A 19,336-nucleotide genomic window follows, 5' to 3' on the forward strand; every position below is an offset into this window, starting at 1 on the left:
AGAGAAAGAATTTCATCGCGGAGAAGGGAAGTACCGAGACTCTGGCGCGGAAATCGTTTTATCACTCAGTTTTCCGCGTTGTCGCGTTCGGATTAGATAAAGCTGGAGGAATGCGAAAGGCAGGAAGGATGGTAAATTCATCACGGACACGCATACAATGAGATATAACAATTAGCGGAAATGAAAAGAAAATCATTCCGTACTTCACGGTTGGCCGCCGCCCACGCAACAAAAACAACAATTACAAATTACAAGTTTCCTCCTCGCTTCGCGAGTATATTCGCGTACATACGAAGAGAAAAAAAATGTTGAAGATATCAGGTTCTAGCGATTTATGTGAGCTATCCGTTAAATCAGCGATATATACGTAATTATTATGACGATTAATTAATGATACAGTCGTCATCGTGGACGCAAATAAGTTCCGGTCGGCTTAATTAACTTTTTTCATTTTCAATTTTTTTTTTTTTTTAACCACGTATATTCGCGCGATATTATTCTCTTTCGATCTAGGATATTTTTAATCTCTCAAGGATTTCGTCTTAATTACCAATGTTGACCTGATGTTTTTGCGATATTTAATGGAGATTATTTTGTGTTCATCGTTTGACGTCATTCGAGATTGAAGAGAGAGAGAGAGAGAGAGAGAGAGAGAGGAATCGGCGATACTTTACGAAGAAACAAATCTGAAATATGTATCTCGACGAGATTAATTCCGAAATAGCAAATCCGCAAAATCTTTCCCTTTTATTTTTAATATCGCAGAAAATAAGGATCTCACGGGAAATCGAGCGGGAGATGAACCGGTGAATATTTTTGCGACACGGTACATCGAATATGGTTGTTATCGTTGTCGGTCGCGTGGTGCACACGTGGGCGTATACTTGTCCAAGGACTTGAGAAGCGAAATCGCGCTCAATTAACGCTAAGAGGGAGCAATCTCGTTAAAGATGCTTTATTACATCATATATTGGACCCGAAACCGTCGATTTTCGATCTCGAAGACGGGAAACGCTCCTGCTTTGGCATACGTTCGTGAATCTCGCAAATGCGTTTTGCCTTTTGCATTATCGAGTAACGCGTTAAGAAATACGGATGACAAATCGTACAGATCATCGTACAGACTTGTGTACGTATACAAGATTCAAGAACAATCTCGAAAGATGACTCGTCACTTATTGCAAATTATACACGGTTTCCTTAATTAAGTAAGGATGTGTAATCACCATCGTCTTTCGCGAATAAATTACGATAGAAACGGATGTATTTCGCTACTAGAAGATCAACGCGATTAATGATGTGAGTAGTATAGATGTCTTTATATATATGATGTCTATGTATATACTTAATCGTATCGCGATACTCAATGATTTTTTCTTCCAATCTCAATGAGACTTATATTCGTAATATGCAAATTTTTCGTATTATCGGATGATAATACGAATTGCCAATAGCGTAAATGCTGATGTGAATTCACGCGTATCAAAGTTATCGCTATCAAACGCCGATGAGTATGCACTGTAAAAAAAACTGACTAAAACTTCAGACAAACTGTCTGCAGATTTTTTGCAGACACACTGTCTGAATTTTAAGACAAAATGCTGTTTAAATTTTTAGATATATTTCAATTTTTAGACACACTCTTCTTAACTTTTAGAAAAATGACTCTGATGATTAAGACAGATTATCCAAAATTTCTTTCAAACACTTAAATTTGAAAATTCAAACAAAAATGTCTAGAAAATTTCTTACAATGCATATAAATGAAGCAACGGCGAGTGCGAGTTTTCGGATGTTCGTGTTTATTTTTTTTTTTTCGCGTTGTATCCAGTGTACATGAATTTTTTCTGACCGCTTCGTAAATGTTGATGCAAGAGTTTGGAATGTGAACCAAAAACGCTGGCAAAAGTATCATTCGCAATTATTCATATTTTCCAAACTTTAATGACAAACATTTGTATTCACTGTTCGTTTCCTCAATGTATACATCTTCTGACAGATTATGCGATTTTAATAAATGCGATTTCTATATTATTCGCGCGTCATCAAGATATCTTTAACGCACGCGATTATCCGATATATATTTCCATATATTTCGATTTTTTACAGGATATTTTGCAAGAAAGGAATAAACAAACAAAAAATTGCACGTCAATCGGACTTATCTCATATTTTCGCAATCACTCCTCTTGGCACGACAAAAGAAAATTAAATCTTTATCAGACTATGTATTGAAGATTGAAATTTGATCAATCAGAGCAAAGGAATTTTAACTCCTTTCGTTTTGATTAATTAAATTGCAAATGTTAATCTTCAAGTAGTCTGATACGGGCTTTTAGGCCAACTTTCAGCGGATGCATCTTCGTCGGTGAAATTCGCGAAACTATCGCCGTGACGTTAGTTGGCGCAAGCCGTGATTCCGATTTCTCAAAATTTACAAAGCGTAGCGTAAAAAAAAGATCGGATGTCGACTTTCTCTTTGATAAACACGCTCCGACTTACGTCAAACGAGTATCGAAAGCGTACCATCGCAGATGACCGGGAATCATGCGAGATAACGGCATCGACCGGTATGTTATACGGGCCGTTAAAAAAGCACCTCGGTAACGAAGAAACAAACAATTAATATCGATGAATTTGCTGAAATTTTCCATGAAAAAAAAAAAAAGGAAATGATTCGTCGGATGCACGTTCCGTTTTACGTCATTATCGTCTGACACGTCTTTTGACATTTCCGGAAAGCGTGGGTGTTTTTTAATGGGATTTATCCTGATTCATCGCGGATGTTGTATGTGCGTACGTTTTATAGCCGGAAATGAATCAATGATATGCGAAAATTCTCCGGCAAGAGTTCCCAAAAGCTCGGTTCTTACCAGTTTAAGTGAAAATGAGCTTACGTCAAGTTTGAAAAATGTTGTGAACGGATCCGGTAGAGACTCCCAGCATTCTTCATGGAAAAACATCCTAATCTCGTGATGACTCAAGCATATAAAGAGACGAATAGATTTTCGCGAAACGAACAAAAGGATTGCAAGGAAGAATCGATAATCTACGATCGAATTTCGTCTAAACGAATTTTTGGGAAAACGTGCTCAACAAGACTATTTTTTGCGAATGCTGAACGCGATTTAAATTTACAATGATGATGTGATATTTTCGATAAAACAAATTGACATAAAGCATAATTGTAATTATATATATATCGAAACAGTAGAGCTTTTCTGTTCTCTCGTTTCCTTATATTTTTTTCTATTTTGTTCACATTTTCCGCTTAAATATATATATATCTATAATAAAAATATTTTGTCCGTGTACATATGTGTGTGTGTGTGTGTGTGTGTGTGTGTGTGTGTGTGTGTGTGTGTGTGTGTGTGTGTGTGTGTGTGTGTGTGTATAGATGTGATGAGGGAAAGATATATGAGAATTGAAGGAAAAGAGGAAAAGATTTGAGTTCGCCGGATTCTGATAAGACAAAGAATATGAAAGTCCGATACTGAATATATATCGATATATCGAATATATATTCTTAATAAAATAGAATTGCTCGAATAAAAAATATAAATGTCGGTATCCAGCTATAAAATATCGTATACAAATATATTAATTAATTTAAAAATAATTCAGAACGTATTCTTAAAAAAATCATAAAATTTTACATTATAATTTCAAATTAGCTTTTTTCAGATATAATCTCAATATTTTTCTTGCAATAAAAATTATGGATATAAAAGAAGATTAATATTTAATATTTGTATTTAATAATTAATATAACTATGATATATGTATATATATATATATATATATATATATATATATATATTATGTGTATATAATATAATTAGAAAACATAATTCAAAAATATTTTAAAAGTAATTGATATCTTTTTTTAATTCGTAAAAGATTTTCATATTCGACAAAAAAATTGAATAATTGACATCGATAAGCTCTAGGGCTTGCTTTCTCAGAGGAAAGACGATCGATCGACCGACCGACGATCCCTCGCGAGAGCATAAAAAAGGGGGTCCGATTTACTCCTCGCAGCCTCCTCTTAACCGCAAATTACTGTGCCAGCAACTTACGTCGAAACATACTCAACGTACTGGCGGTCAGAGAGGGAGAACGCACCGATAAAACTACATTCGCGCTCTCTCGTCGCTCAGTGCTACTCCCGGTGGTACGGTGTGCATATGCTGATACGCATCGCGCAGTGACGTCAAACGAAATCAACGCGCTCCTGTCGTCCCGTCGCATGACACAGCGCGCAGAAGCGGCGAAAGAGGAAGTGAGAAAGAGTAAGAGTATACAAGAACGGCGACGACGCGCAGGGGAAGTGGTGAAGGAGAAAGATAGAAGATAATACGAGGCAGCGCAAAGAGAGAGAGAGAGAGAGAGAGAACGGGAGGGAAAGAGAAAATGCTTCGGGAGCAAGAAGAAAAGGAAGGTGGCCGAGCGGCCAATCGTGTCTCGGGCACTTACGTACGGGCATAGGGCGTAGGTGTAGGTCTCGCACTCGTCATCGAGGTCGACGGTGAGTTTGACAGCACGCTCGATGGAGGTTATGTTCGTCCACGATCCACGATAGAAGAGAGTGCTGGAACAATATAATAAACCGCGTGTGAGATCGAGTAAAGCTTCCTTTCGCGCGTGTATCGTGACAAGTGTGGTATCCAAGCGTCTTCCATTAAACGGAGTAAATAATGTCAAGTAGCGTGTGCCACGCGCCCCTACCAGCCCGAATGGAAGCGTTCACCACGAGGCTCTGCCTGCGTGCGGTCGACCAGTATGAGCGGCTTCTTCAGACGCATTTCAACAAGGTACGCTGCCCCCCTCCCCCATGGGGGAGGCGATCGACGAATTTCATGCTCCCCCCTCCCCCCCGCATGCGATTCTCCCCCATCGGCCCCGCGAGACGTCCGAGTCACCCACGTCCATTCGCGTACGTCAATCGCGTAATTCGGAGCATAAACGGCCATTAAATGTCAATGGAATGTTAAATATGAAATTGCGCGACGACATCGCCCAGCTGTGTATATATATCCTGGATTAATATAAATCGCGACGGCGAAATCCCATCGTTAAACAAGACGTATACACCGGGAAATACTTTGCCCCATCGGTATACTTATGTCTGTTAATTAACGCGTGTACACATACATACATAAATATACATACGAGATACAAATATGCCAACCAACCGATTCGAATCGTTCGACTACCCGGTTTCCAACGGAAGATCATTGACCTGTTGTATCCACCCCACTTACCGCTATACCGCGTCCACGACTTCATCTCGCGCTCGACGAACCAACATATATTGTACAAGGTGTTTTAAACACAAATACATGATAACACATACGTGGACAACATCGAAGTGACTTAATTCGGTGGTATTCGTAATCTAAAATATCCGTAAAAACTGTGTTATATTGATTATCGGTTTGTCGAGTTGTATTCCGTCGAAGAGCTAAATGAGTAATAACACGAGATATATTTGTCTTTCCGATGGAAGTAATCTATTATCATAAATATTTACGTGTCGACGAAAAATAATTTTTTTTTGCCATGCGAAGGAGAGACACTTGTATATATTTCTGTGTATTTGTGTGTGTGTGTGTATACAGACTGGTGCAACAGGAGGTCGTTCGAACGCAGTGACGTATACCTTCTTTCACGAAGCCTTTCGACTTTCCTCGCTTATGTATTATAACCGAAGATCCTCTCAACGCGCGAGACTTTAGCAGGAAATTCTCATCTTGTCTTATGTTATCGCGAGAAAGAGAGAGAGAGAGAGAGAGAGAGAGAGAAACGGATGCAATTAATTATCTTGATAAAAATACGTGTAAAAAATATGGTTTTTTTTTTATTATATGTGACGCACGCGATCGATTATGCAGTTTTAAAAATATGTTAGAGCGCCTTAATAAATACATGGCAAAGGTTTATTATTTATCACGACGCACTTTGAGATAAAAAGGGGAAAATAAAAAAAAGACAATCATCGATCAGTTATTTCCGATAATTCTGATAAAATTCACTCGTGCATTCTTTCACAATTCATAGATCGAATCGATGCGGATTGATTGATTAGAATCGATGATAAAATGTCCTATAATTCGGCTTGAAGTGGTTCACGATCCTAGGGCAATCACTCTAAATTATATATATATATATAAAACTGACTGAAACTTTAGACGAAGTGTCAGCTTTTTCGCAGACACACTGTCTGAAATTTCAGGCACGCTCTTTTGAATTTTCATCAGAAAAATAATTTTGATGATTAAGACAGTCTGAAATTTTTCTCGGACATCCAAATTTAAACAAAAATGTTTGAATTTTTAGAAAATTTTTTTACATTGTACGGAGTCACGGAGAGCGATACGCGACTGCGAGAGATCGCTCGAGGCACACGGTGACACAGTTTTCGAGCGCGGATACACTTGTTACCGCCGAGCGGAACGCCACGAATTACGCGTTTCGCCTCGTGAAATTGCCGCGATAATTTTACCGAAAATTAAAGACATAGATAATGTAAGGCCGATAATAGGTCCTATCTTGTTGGGTGTTTATACGAGAATTTATACGACGGTCGCGAAAGGAGCGAGACGAAAGGCGTCTCTCGGCAGACGCCACGTAAATAATACGGTGTTTATGTGCGCTCGATTATTTTCGCCACAAAAGCCGCATTACGGTGATTCGCGACACGATGAATGGCCGAATAGAAACGAACGCGTGTCCGTCGCGGCCGAACATAACGGGCGAAACCGCGCGCAATTAACATTTCATTAACGCTTGTTTTTTTTTCTCACCAAACGTATTTACCATATGTATTTACGCACACGATCGTCTGTTTTGACCAATTTTTTTTTTTTCTTTCGCAATATTTTTATCGTACTATTAGTTCGTCAATTTTCTCGTTTCTGTCGGTCGAAAATTTTCACGCTATACGTGTAGAGACAATATAATGACTCATCATTAAGTCACCGAGCAATCTTCAGCAATTCACGATAATTTATGATAATCTTTCGTTCGCGTGGATGCGATAAAAACATTACGCAATTTCATTTTTTGCAGGAATCGAATAGTAAATACCTTTACAAAGTAACGTTTTGCTGTAGTAACGCTTTTCCTTCGATCCTCTCGTCGCGAAAAAAAAACCGTGATCGATAGAAAAAGAAAAAAAATTTTAATTGACTGCGAAAGAGTGTATTCTCCTCGTCTTCTCCTTTTTTCTCTAGAATTTTAAACGGCGTGCGTCAAACGCACGACAAAAATAGAAATCGCGCTTTGGCCGACAGAAAGAGGTGTAATTAATTAAAAATAATTTGCATAGAGAAATGTTGAATCCGCAGGTCTGTATTAATTAGCAAATGAAATAGATAGACATTATTTATATCATCTCGTTATTAAGAGTCTCGACATTTCGATCGGTCCCCGGGGCGAGATCAAGATCTTATATCGGAATCAGGCCCCGCGGCAACCGGTGCAACTCGAATAAAAGTCACTGACGTCAATGGATATAGCGTGAGAGAGAGACTCAACACGCGAAATATTTACGAAACGATCTCGCGCTCTTCGAGTCTTTTTCTGCGATCTCGCTGCGGCAGCACACACACACGAATGTCACCTGCGTTTGACACATGCCTCTCTCTCTCTCTGTTTTTTTTCTCGTTGCATAATGAGAGATAAATCTGTACGGTTTGTCGGCGATCAGTTACGGATCAGCAAAACGTTCGATTAATTTCTCCCGTGTTGTAAATCGGTGTTTACGTTCGTGCGTGGGAGACGCGAGTCGATGAGCGAGGCCGAAATCGCGAGGTCGAATTACGGCGCGGACCTTGTCGCGGAGATTAAAATGAACGGCGTATCGCGAAATCGAGCAAGCATTCGCATCGAAAAGCGACGATAACGCGACTTAACGCGAATAATGATAAACAACCTTCGGACGATTTCTCCATCGAAAAAATGAACGACGGGATAACTCGGGGATTCGATCTTGGAATTATTAATCGTGAGGAGCTCGCGATCCAAGTAATATTACTTAACGTCTCGGATATTGTTTCGTTGCATTGTATCGATTCCCCGGTTCCGGACGACTGAAATTTCGAGGCGGCGCGCCCCGTAACGCGACGCACTGTGTCCCGGTTGGATTAAATTCTTAGTAGACCTCTCTGGTTGCAGCCCTCGAGCAAGGAACAAACCCGATTGAGCAATCATGATTCGACGGAGGGCAAGGATCATCGTCGGCAGAAGGATGGGTCCAGCAGCAGCAGCAGCAGCACCTACAACCCTTTACGTCAATGGCGAATGCAACGAAGCACCTCGATGGGTTTCCACAACAGCCGCTCCAACAGTGCCGGCTCCAGATCGTCCCACTCGCTGTCCAAAGTGCCCAATGACACGGCCACCATCCGGAAGATGGAACAATTCCCCCTGGTCCTGTCCGACGCGACGATGCCGGACGATGCCGATCTTTCCCTGAAATTTCTTGCTCTGGTACGTGTGTATCTATATGCCGGATGTTCGATTAATTCGGTTATTATTATCGTTTTCGTTCTTCATAGAAAACTGGCTGAAAATGATTTTTTGGGATGTTATTGCAGAATGCTCTAGATCTGACCGCGCCGGCGAGCGATGTGTTGCTGAAGAATCGATTAAAGTCCTGGTTTCAATTGTCGGGCCATCCGGATGGTTTCGCGCCCGCTGGTCCTGGCACTGTCTGGAAAAGGAAAACAGGCGGTGCTGAAAACACAGAGCGCATCGTTTATGAGACCCTAAGCAAGGAAGAAGCGTTACGGGATTGCATACCGAGGTATATATGAAAGATTCATTCTTGTCTTTTATTAAAATGACGTAAGTAATAAAGAACGTAGACACACACACACACACATATCGCGAGAGATTTAATGTGTCATCATCACTCTTCGCAGATATTACCGGGAGGTCGAGTACAAGGGTGATACGTTCATCGAGTTACAGAATTTGCTGTTCGGTTTCAATGATCCCCATGTAATGGACATCAAGATGGGCACGCGGACTTTCCTTGAGTCCGAAGTGTCCAAGACCACCGCTAGGCCGGATCTCTATCAGAAGATGATAGCCGTCGATCCGAACGCGCCGACTCCATTGGAGCACGAGCAGCGCGCCGTAACCAAGTTACGGTACATGCAATTCCGCGAGCAACAGAGCTCGACCTGCAGCCACGGTTTTCGCATCGAGGCGATGAAATTGCCGGGTGCGCCGCCGATCACTAATCTCAAAAAGGTCAAATCGCACTCGGAGGTTCTCGACATCATAAGGCAGTTCCTTGGTAAACGCGAGGATACCCGTCAGAAAATCCTTGCACGCCTCAAAAATTTGCGAACCAAGATCGAGGAGTCCGAATATTTTAAAACCCACGAGGTATTATATTTTTTTTTTTAAGTTTTATATATCAATTGTCATTTTATCTATTCGTCTCAGGATACTTAGATTATATGCTTCATTGTAAAAATGTATATCTTTCATTACACAGGTAATCGGCAGTAGTATCTTCATGATCTATGATAACGACAAGGTGGGCGTTTGGCTAATAGATTTCGCGAAAACACGCGAAGTACCGGACGGACGAAAGCTTACGCATAGGCGTCCTTGGGAAGAAGGCAATCACGAAGAGGGTTTTCTATTTGGATTGGATAATTTAATTTCGGCCATAGAAGAAGTTAACCTTTCTTCAAATACTAAATAAATTGCATGGCAGAATTCACAGACATTTTTATGCACTATAAAACAAATTTTCTGTGTGTATAACGAGCAAAAAAAGTATTCATATTTCATCATGTCTTTTTGTCTATCTAAATAATCTCCAATTCGATAACATCGATGGCATCAGAAAAGAAGAATATGTTATAGTAAGACATTTTGATAATCTAAAAATGATGTACCAGTACTTGTTTTACTCATCTTCTGATCCTGTCATAAGTTTCCGACGTGTTTGTTATTTATGTCATCGATAAGTATGTATATTGGTATTTTAACACAAAAGACTGCTTTCTATTGCATTTTGCGCGCATTTTTGTAAGAGATATATCTTGAAACGAAATCCGCAACGCATTACTCTGTGTACAAACGTGTAATGTACAAAAGTAGCTTTTAAGATAGCGATAAGTAATCCTAATGCGTGTAAACTAAACAAAACTTATTTATGAGGAGTGCTTATATACGTTATACGAATAATAATAATAATACGTTCTTATTTTTTTTAAAGAGTATTCGTCGTGTCCTCGATCGCTTCGTGTTTGAATTTGTAATAAGGAATAAATCTTCATATATACATTTATGTAAATTAATTTTTCTATTTTAGATACATTAATAATTGTCCTTATAAAAATGTCTTAAATTCGATAATTATCATATTTGTATAATTAAAGTGTCATATAATTAATATCGTCACGTTTTAAATTTTTTTATACGTACAATCTGCTGCTACGATTTATTCATACAACATTTTTCATTTATATTATTTTTTCATAATTTAAAATGGAAAAGTAAAAATTGATCGTAATAGAATAATAATAACGATGAGATTAAATAAGTAGATGCTTATCAATTATCGACTATTATCGCTAATCAAACATGTCAGGATCTATTTCAAAATCGATAATTGAATCGAGAACGAGACAAAAAAAAAGTTTACCTTCATCGCGCATCGCAAAACAAAAACAGCAGAGTATGCCTAACAAGTTACATCAGTAAGCGTCTCTCGAAGTATACGCACACGAATACACACGCATACAGGCTCTGTAACCGCTCTTTTAAAAATAAACAGCGTGAAAATCGCGCGACTCTCCGTAGCGGTAACAGCGACCAGCAACATCGACGAGTAGAGGTGGAACGAATCTGTGTGTGTGTGCGTGCGGAACGCACGGGGACCAGGTTTGTCGCGGCGGTTACTTTGACGCTCGTGTGTCCAGCTCTTAGGCTCGTGTCCTTACGTCTCGCGTCGCGATTGTAAACTGACAGAGGATCGATGTCTTATCGCGCGCATTCCACGAACAAAAATAGTTTTCCGCGCGATTCGACATCGATATATCCGAGTAGATACGAGTCGTCCTCTCGATTTCCGATCAAATCCACATGCGATCGCATATAAAAACGCTGGCGATTCTCCAACGCGCTAGATTCTACGCGCGCGTATTTTAGCAAGGATCTCCGACCGTAATAAAGGATCTCGCCAAAGACAGGGTGAAGAAGGCGCGTCGCGCGCGTCAATTGTCAATTTTTCGGAGATTTTTTAATATCGCGGAGAACGTGGCACGTGGACGCGTTGAGAGACGCGAGGACGACGACACCTTTCAAGATCGTCGGCCATGGCGACTTCCCAGGATCTGGAGGACGACTGGTCCACGCTCTGCCATGACACCGACAGTTGGACGCAAAGCGGTAAGTCTTTTGCAAGTCATTTCGTGCGTATGAAATATAAACGGTGTTTCATCAAAGTCGATGAATCGGTTGGTTTATAAAATAATCGCGGGTCTCTCATTTCGAAGGTGAAATGTTATTATTAAGTTATGAGTATCCGCTCGCGCTTACGATATTCATCGCTTACGAAAGCGACCGGAGATCACGCGAGCGTTTCGTGACATTTTAAAGTGTTGATGAATAAATTAACTTCGCTCAACTTCATAAACGCGTTTTACGAAATGCAAAAACGCTTTGAAAAGAGTTCGTATTAAATAAACTCTCTCGCTCCGGTATGTTTAGAATCACGAGAGATGTATAATAAGGTCTCCGTCGTTAACACAGAAAAATAGAAGTGGGTTTACAGGAATTTATTGGACAGATTCGACCGTTAATGCCCGCCGGTGTTTCCTCGACTCGTTACTTTCTTCCCGATTAATAGGAGAAGGATCCATTGTGTTGTTCGCGCGAGGAATTTCACGCTGTAAACGCAGCGATGCGATAAGACTGGTCAAGCTAGACAGGAATTTCCATTTTTTTTCTCCTTTCACGCGTAAGCGGGAAGGGAAGAAAAAAAAACTACGAGAGTCTGTGAGATTAAAACGATCGCAAGAGTTATGCATCCAATCTCGAAATGTCATTTATTACACATGCGTGCGTGTAATAAATCTAACGTAACGCCATTACAAGCGTGTGCCGTTGGACACGTCGCGAAAATTATATATGCCGATTACGCGCGGTTACGTAAGATACCGCCTGTTATTAAAGCCCGAGAATCTTCCCGCATCGACAATTCTCATTTTCGCTCGCGTGCATTATCGCGTGAAAGTGGAATTTCTACAGCATATTTTGTTTTACGGTCATCTTTCTCGTGTTTTCATTTTTTTTTTTTTATTTATTTTCTAGACGATATCTTTACCCCATTCAAAAATATCTTTATTTATTATTAAAGATTATAAAATATTGTGAGAAAAGAATTTTTTAATATACACGAAATGTCACTCTTTCGATTCAATTCCCTGAAAATCCCCTGAAATTCGCGCACAGACTTTAAACAACTCGTCCATTTTCACGAATTTTCGCCTATTACGATGTATCGAGTCGCGTAATTGACAGATGGAATGACAGCTGATCGGCATTCGCTAACGAGAGGACGAGAGCTTCGCATCGTTTCGGATTCATCGTTGTTGATACGTTCCTACTTTCTCATCGACTAAGATGGTTCGACCTTTCGTGAATCGCCTTAGAATTCGCAGGTTCGCGTGATTTCACGGTGAGCCGTCTTTGGATTTGGATCCGCATCGATAAATATCAAGGCGGATCATTTGCTTGAATTAAATGCGATTATTAAGACGCGATTGTATGTCGTAAAAATTCAAATGTGAGATAAATATTCGATTCTTAGAATGTAAAGATTGAAGTTTCTCGCCATTAATCGCCATCGTCTAAACCTCTTCTTTTCTTCGCGCACGAATGATCGAGAATCTAGATAAAGATACAGACGACTAGATAAACTTCTCTAGGATAAAGAAATAAATTGCGAGCGTAACGGCGCGACAAACAATGTTACGGTATCGGTTCGCAACGGATCGTTAGACCAGCCTCGCAATGTCGATTAGTCTTGCATTCCAAACGATAAGAGATACACGAGAAGAAGAGTATCGCGACGCACGCGCTCGCGATTGCGATAACGGGAGATGCCGATTTTCTCCGGGCAAATTGGAAACTTTCCAGAGCACGATTCTCTTGCCGCAGATTTATTTTGCCGGAAAAAATCCCGTCCCGATGATCTTGTCAGTCACGAAAGATTGTTGAGAGATAAGAGAGAAAGAGAGAGAGAGAGAGAGAGAGAGAGAGAGAGAGAGAGAGACGAATATTAATTTGTATATCTCGCATAAAGGCTCGCGTGGTGAGATACGAACAGACGGATCGGATGCTGGCGGTGGCGGTCGCGGTGTGAAATCGCAATGATTGTTTTCTAACCGCAGAAACGGAAGGCCGACTTTTCCGCCGACTCTCGCCGCGTGCACCACGCGACTAAATTAAGATTAATTCACTTAATTCACTTACCGCGATATCACCAACAAGATGGAAATATGGGCAATCGATTAATGAAGCTACGAAAAAATTGTATTCTCATCTTAAGAATATTTCATTTATCTTTCTCTAAAATAAACGCCAAAAGAATGCTCTTAACTTAAGAAAGAAATCCTTTAAATAGTATAAGATATCTATTAAGAGGATTTGTAAAGTATATATTTCGAAACTACAATTTTTTCAATGTATCCTCTTATCCGGAATTGACGATCTCCTCGTCTCTTGCTCGTCTCTTGCTCGTCTCTTGATCGAAACACTCAATGTTCTTCCGTTCGATCGAGTTTCTAATATCTACGGGTATAATTTCCGAGATAAATAAAACGGCTTCTCGTAAGTGGAATTCCCTTTCGTTCCTATCGCAATCCTAATTGTCTAATCCCGAGAGCGCAGATCAGCATGAAGAATCGACGGATCTATCCGCGTTCGCGATATTAGTCCCCTACGGAATAGTAATTTCTACTAATAACAGGAAGAGAGCGCGTGTTCTTCGTCGGATCTTCGTCAAGAGTAATCGTAGTCACGATTCCGAAAGAAGAGAAGAGGATCTCTAGCGAGGTATCCCGGAAAAATCGCGAAAGTAGAGTACGCCCGATTCGAAGGGAATATTGTCTCTCCATCTTTGCGTCTGATTATATGTCATCGATACGGCGTTCATTACTTTTGGAGATCGAAAAATTTTTTTCGAGTAAAACAAGAGACTCTCTCTTTTTCATTATATATATCGCAAAATGATATACGCGACTGCGAAAACGTATAATCACTTTATGGAGGAACCGGTGAGCGAGTAAATATCAGTTTCAGCTTCTCGTCCACCTGCAGAAAATGAAGCCACGGGGATCCGCTCGGGAGATATTCTTATCGACGACGATTGCGTGGAAACCCGCTCCGTTCCATTCGGAAGAGGAAACGCGTCCCGTGATATCGCGGTGAAATTAGGCTGGGAGATAATGATTTCGATTCTGCGGAATCGGCGACGTATGGGTGCCAATTATGGATCATCCTACCAGAGGAGGTCGATACCATAATTAGGAGAATTCGCCTTTCTCCTCGTCGCAAAAAATATCAAAATGTCCTTCCTCGACGGAGAATATCGCGCGAGAAATTTGTCTCCGATGTTGCACATATTTTTTGACGATGAGCGTATAAATCTAAACATATGTAACTTTGATACATTGATGATTGGTTTGGAGGAGGTTGAAAACGGGTTTTCGTAGAGGGATGGTCAATTACCGTCAAGTCGTTTGGCGTTAAAGGATCGCGACGGCTTCTATTTTTTTCCATATTTGTTTGCGCAAACGCGCGATGACGATCGCTAATTATTTATAGGCCGCGCGATTAATCACCGGATAGAGCCCGCGCGAGCTATCGCGCGGGTTATCTCGCCAAGCGGGGAAATACAACCGCTCGTACCGTTAACGCGCAAAATTATACCTGTCGCGACGATATATGTTTCTTATAGAAGTTGGAAAGTCGATTTTTATTTTCGCGCGTACGGAAATCACGCGAGAAAATCCAGTTTCTTTGACCGTTTACTTAGTTGTCGGCGCGCGTAAACTTTCGAAAAAAAAAAAAAAAATACCGAAGATAGATAAATGTTTTGACAAGTGTCCCTTCGGAAAATTCGGCTTTCTCCAAGACGATTCCCATATAAGGGGAGAAAAGGAGAGCTCCCTCCTCCTACGTTCCTCCGGAATTAGGCGCGGACGAAACATCCGCCGATGTATAATGAGACGATTTATCCCGTTTAGCGTAACGGGACAGGTGAATTATTCCCTCGAGTATTATACCCGGTCGGAAACGGATACGCTTGCGTATGCTCGCGCGCATGAATGCACATGCGAAGTGTGACGATGTCAGCGCGTAATGAATCCGCTGGCGACGAACGGTCAACGGATATATCGTGAACAAAAACTACAGATTCCCAATCATGAGAATTCGATGCCATTATTACAAAATTTCTCTCCTCCCTATGTGCGCGTATATATATATATTTGTTTACAAATATACAATATAGTTATACCAATAACTAAGAAAATTTTTAACAGACAAAACATTAAGGGAAGATAAAGTAATAATAATAGTAATGATAATAATAATATAAATAAAATAAAAATAAAATTAAAATTAAATATAAATAAAATTAAAATATATAAAAATTCTGAGAAACATGTAAATATATAAATTCAAATAAAATCAAATAAAATATGAATTGCCGCAACTAATATAACTGAAAATTATTTAAATATCGTCTATAATATAATATGCTGACAAAGTATCATTAATTCATTAAAATTACTTCCGAAAAAAAAAATTTAGTATTCTTTTCTCATATTAATAAAAAAATATTATATTTAAACAAATACTGAAAAAAAAAACAAATTAATCAGAAAAATAGAATTTTTTAAATTTCTACTCACTCAATGTGTTCTGGGTTCTGGTTATTTTACATTATAGTAGCTATTACGCAAAGTACAGGAACAGGTAGAATAGATGAAACGTGAATCTACTTAAATCATACACGAAACGCGCGATGTATGTACGCGGCGTTTGCGTGCGAACCATTGTAAACAATGATAAACTGAGCTTTCTCCGATTTTGGATTACGTAAGTTTGCGTACGCTATGGGAATTAAAGCGCGTAACGGCAGAAATAAGATTCAGAGTAACGAAGAGTAACGGCGAATTACATTACGCATATTAATTATGCCATAACAAAGTATAATAAATTGACGTAACGTTCATTCCTACATTTTTACTTCACTTACTTTATCATCATCCTGATAACATTTTCGAGTGAGAGCGATTAAACCCAATTGTCATCAACATATGTTCGACCGAAAATTGATTTTTGAATCTGATTAATATTTGATTAATCAATGCCCTTCCAAATATTTATTTGAAGTAGTTTATTGATTAATTTAATAAAACAAGTATCCCTAGTAACCCAAATCGACATCCTTTCCCACCCAAAGCGTCATTAATTGCTCTCACACAGCAATCAAATTTGCTTCGGTTGAAAAACAGTATGAATGAATAGGGAGTTCTTTATCGCTTCAAACCCCGTAATTTCCACGCGTGGTTCTTATCGTCGCCAGAAGAAAAACGCGTATACATCCGTATCAACAAATAGCCTACTTCCTCGGACTTTGCACGGTCATTCGAGAAATCTTCCCCACGAATCTACTTACATGTTGACACAAAACTAGTGCTCCCACTAGTTATCATTTGGTGTTTTTCGAATGAAGTAAATTTAATCGCTCTGAGAGTGAATCATGACGTCATAATTCTGTCTTAGATTATTGGTACTTGAATTATTAGATTAATCAATGAAATGCTTCGAATAAGCATTTGACTGATTAAGAGCAAAGAATTTTGTGTTTTAAAGCCAAAATAACGACTAACGGGATATACTTTATAATATTTATATTATTATATAATATTTATATTATTAATATATTATTTTTATATTAATCAGATTCTCAAAATTCATTTTTGGTGGAACATATGTTCATGACAGATTGGGTTTAATCGGTCTCTAAGCTGTCAAACCTACTCGAAAACTCTAAATGTCTTGCGTCGGGATCCAATGTCGGGGATCTGTTCTCTACCTTACGTCGATGATAGCGCAAACGCCGCGGCGGCGACGGCGCGGCAGCTGTTATTGATCGCTTTTCGTCGTCGCGTGTCATGCGCCGTCGCGTGTCTCACGGCAAAACGGCGCGGTGCGGGCGGGACGCTTGCCTGGACGCGGGGCAGTGCCGAGTCAGCGGTATCCATCAGTCAGCCCGAGTGACAACGCCGGAGACGATCGCGTGCTTGTCAAGACGACGCCGTCGTCGCAATCGTCGTTGTGCGCGAAAGCAACCTCCGAGGAAAGATCGACGCGGAATAAATCCTTGCGAATCCTCACGGCCGCCTGGTCCACGAGAGAGCACCGGGGAACAATTCTGGGAAGCGAGAGACAGAGAAACGCGCACGCCGTCGCAGGTGGCGTGTCGGCGATTAGTAACCTTCCTGCCGGGAGAAAGTGACGTTCCGGAGTCGCAGTCCCATGGCCGGCGGCTTTTCGCGATCTCGCCGAGGCCCGTGAGGCCCTCGAGTTCCCGTGAGGCTTCCCTCGCTGGGATTGGCTCGTCCAGCGGACGCCCGCCAATAGCGCCCGCGAGTGCACGGGCCAGGCGGCCCCTCTCGCGTCGCATCGCGGACCCCGTCCTCGTCGTTGCCGCTCGGCCACGGTCCAGGACCCGACGAGCATCACCGTCGTCGAGAAAATGAGCCTGCTGTCCTCCTCCATCGGCGGCGTTCGCTTCCACGCGGACGACGACGCCGACCACAACATGCTCCAGGGTAAATCTCGATTTGCATACGTACATGTATATCGGACTCGCGGAGGGGATCGATATCGCCGATATTAATATAGATTGATATCTGCGCTGAGAGAAAAAGAAACAGAAATATATAGAATGGTAGACATCGATTGTTCGCGAGTCCGATGTTGATGTCAAGGCCGCGGCTGCTTCTCGCGACGGATGCGCAGGTGCAACGGGCGTTAAAATTACGAGAGTCGTTTTCGAGGTCGGTCTCGAGACACCCGGCGGCACGGATCGATGAGGAGGCTGTACGAGGAGTCGTCGGAAAAAATATAATTAATTTTCCAAAACACGAGGAGCTCATGCGTTGAAGCAATAAACACGCATAATTGACGCGAACTCAAAGTCCGCGCGATGAATATCGCTTTTTTATTTAAATGCGAATGAAAATCAGCTGAAAAGTACAAATGGATGACGTACATGACAAAATGCCTTCGCGCGCGCGCGAGGAGAGAGGGGGAGGGCATATCAATTATACATTCGGCGATTACGCCGAAATTTTTCCACCAGCGATTTCGTCGATTATTCGTCTCTTTCGCGTTGGAAACGTGAAATATCAGCCTCGCGTGTTACATCAGGGCAAAATGACCGTAGCCGAGACAGCATGACTCATCGATTTGTCGCGCACCCGTTGTCGGGTGGGCATCGGAGTAGAAATCGGGGGGAGGGGGGTCGAAAGTATTCCTTCGTACTCGCATCTTCATCGTCGACGAAGGACTGATGGAAATAGTTTTATTTTTTTCTAGAATTTTTTGATATTCCTATATTTTTAAATTTTTCAAATATGTCACTCTTAATATATCGAATATATATATATGATAATATTTTCATAGATAAAACATATATATATATATATATATATATATATAATATTTTTCAAGAATAATATGTACAATGTATCGCCATTCGCCCTTTGATTCCGCGATTAATTGCGGCGCCTCGATAAAAGATAGATAGAGGTAAATGATGGGAAAGAAAGAGAAAGAGAGAGGCGATAGCGACTACACGCGGCGATTACACGCGATTATATTTTATCGCTGCCGAGTGCGACCTTACTGTTATTTTCGTCGCCAATTGACGCTTAATCAGTCGGCGTGCGATTTGTTCGATAGCTACCGGGCACTCGAGATTATTCCCATTCGGGACAGAGCGTAATAGAATCTATCTCTCATCCCGGAATTATATGAGGTTAAACTTGTAATTTTGCTTCTATAAAGTTAAGCACGTGATTATCCTTCACTTTGAGAGCCATAAGCATCGCATTATGTTACGCTTAGTTTTACGCGATGAAATGAGATTCCCGTGAGACGCATTCTCGCATCGTAACGCCGGAAACGTGAGTTTTACGAATATTGATCGGCAGGGGTATATTTTAGATCGCGGAGTTTGCGCAGAGAGGGGTCTCTCGAGCGAGTCCGCTGGCGTTATACAGGT

General features: G+C 40.8%; 2 protein-coding genes across 4 annotated transcripts in view; both read left to right on the top strand.

Moving 5' to 3' along the window:
• Positions 1-3,920: 3,920 nt before the first annotated feature.
• LOC126851477 (inositol-trisphosphate 3-kinase homolog) lies at positions 3,921-10,315 on the top strand. Of its 2 annotated transcripts, none has more exons than XM_050595512.1 (5): positions 3,921-4,814; positions 8,163-8,493; positions 8,601-8,809; positions 8,928-9,399; positions 9,512-10,315. In XM_050595512.1, the coding sequence occupies exons 1-5, from the start codon at positions 4,783-4,785 to the stop codon at positions 9,722-9,724; spliced, it is 1,257 nt and encodes a 418-aa protein (XP_050451469.1). In that variant the 5' UTR covers positions 3,921-4,782; the 3' UTR covers positions 9,725-10,315. The 2 variants fall into 2 exon arrangements, with proteins under 2 accessions (XP_050451469.1, XP_050451468.1); XM_050595511.1 differs by having other exon boundaries at positions 3,926-4,814; positions 8,179-8,493.
• Positions 10,316-10,820: 505 nt separating this feature from the next.
• LOC126851462 (BICD family-like cargo adapter 1) overlaps positions 10,821-19,336 on the top strand; it is a 29,482-nt gene continuing 20,966 nt past the window's right edge. Inside the window, exon 1 of one of the 2 annotated variants that reach the window (XM_050595486.1) lies at positions 10,821-11,418. In XM_050595486.1, the coding sequence (XP_050451443.1) occupies positions 11,346-11,418 (73 nt within the window). In that variant the 5' untranslated portion in view covers positions 10,821-11,345. Of the gene's footprint in view, positions 11,419-17,292; positions 17,880-19,336 lie in introns of those variants that run through there. The other variant, XM_050595485.1, reaches the window with a different exon arrangement.

The sequence above is a fragment of the Cataglyphis hispanica genome, chromosome 8, assembly GCF_021464435.1.
Source record: "Cataglyphis hispanica isolate Lineage 1 chromosome 8, ULB_Chis1_1.0, whole genome shotgun sequence".
Lineage (NCBI taxonomy): Eukaryota > Metazoa > Arthropoda > Insecta > Hymenoptera > Formicidae > Cataglyphis > Cataglyphis hispanica.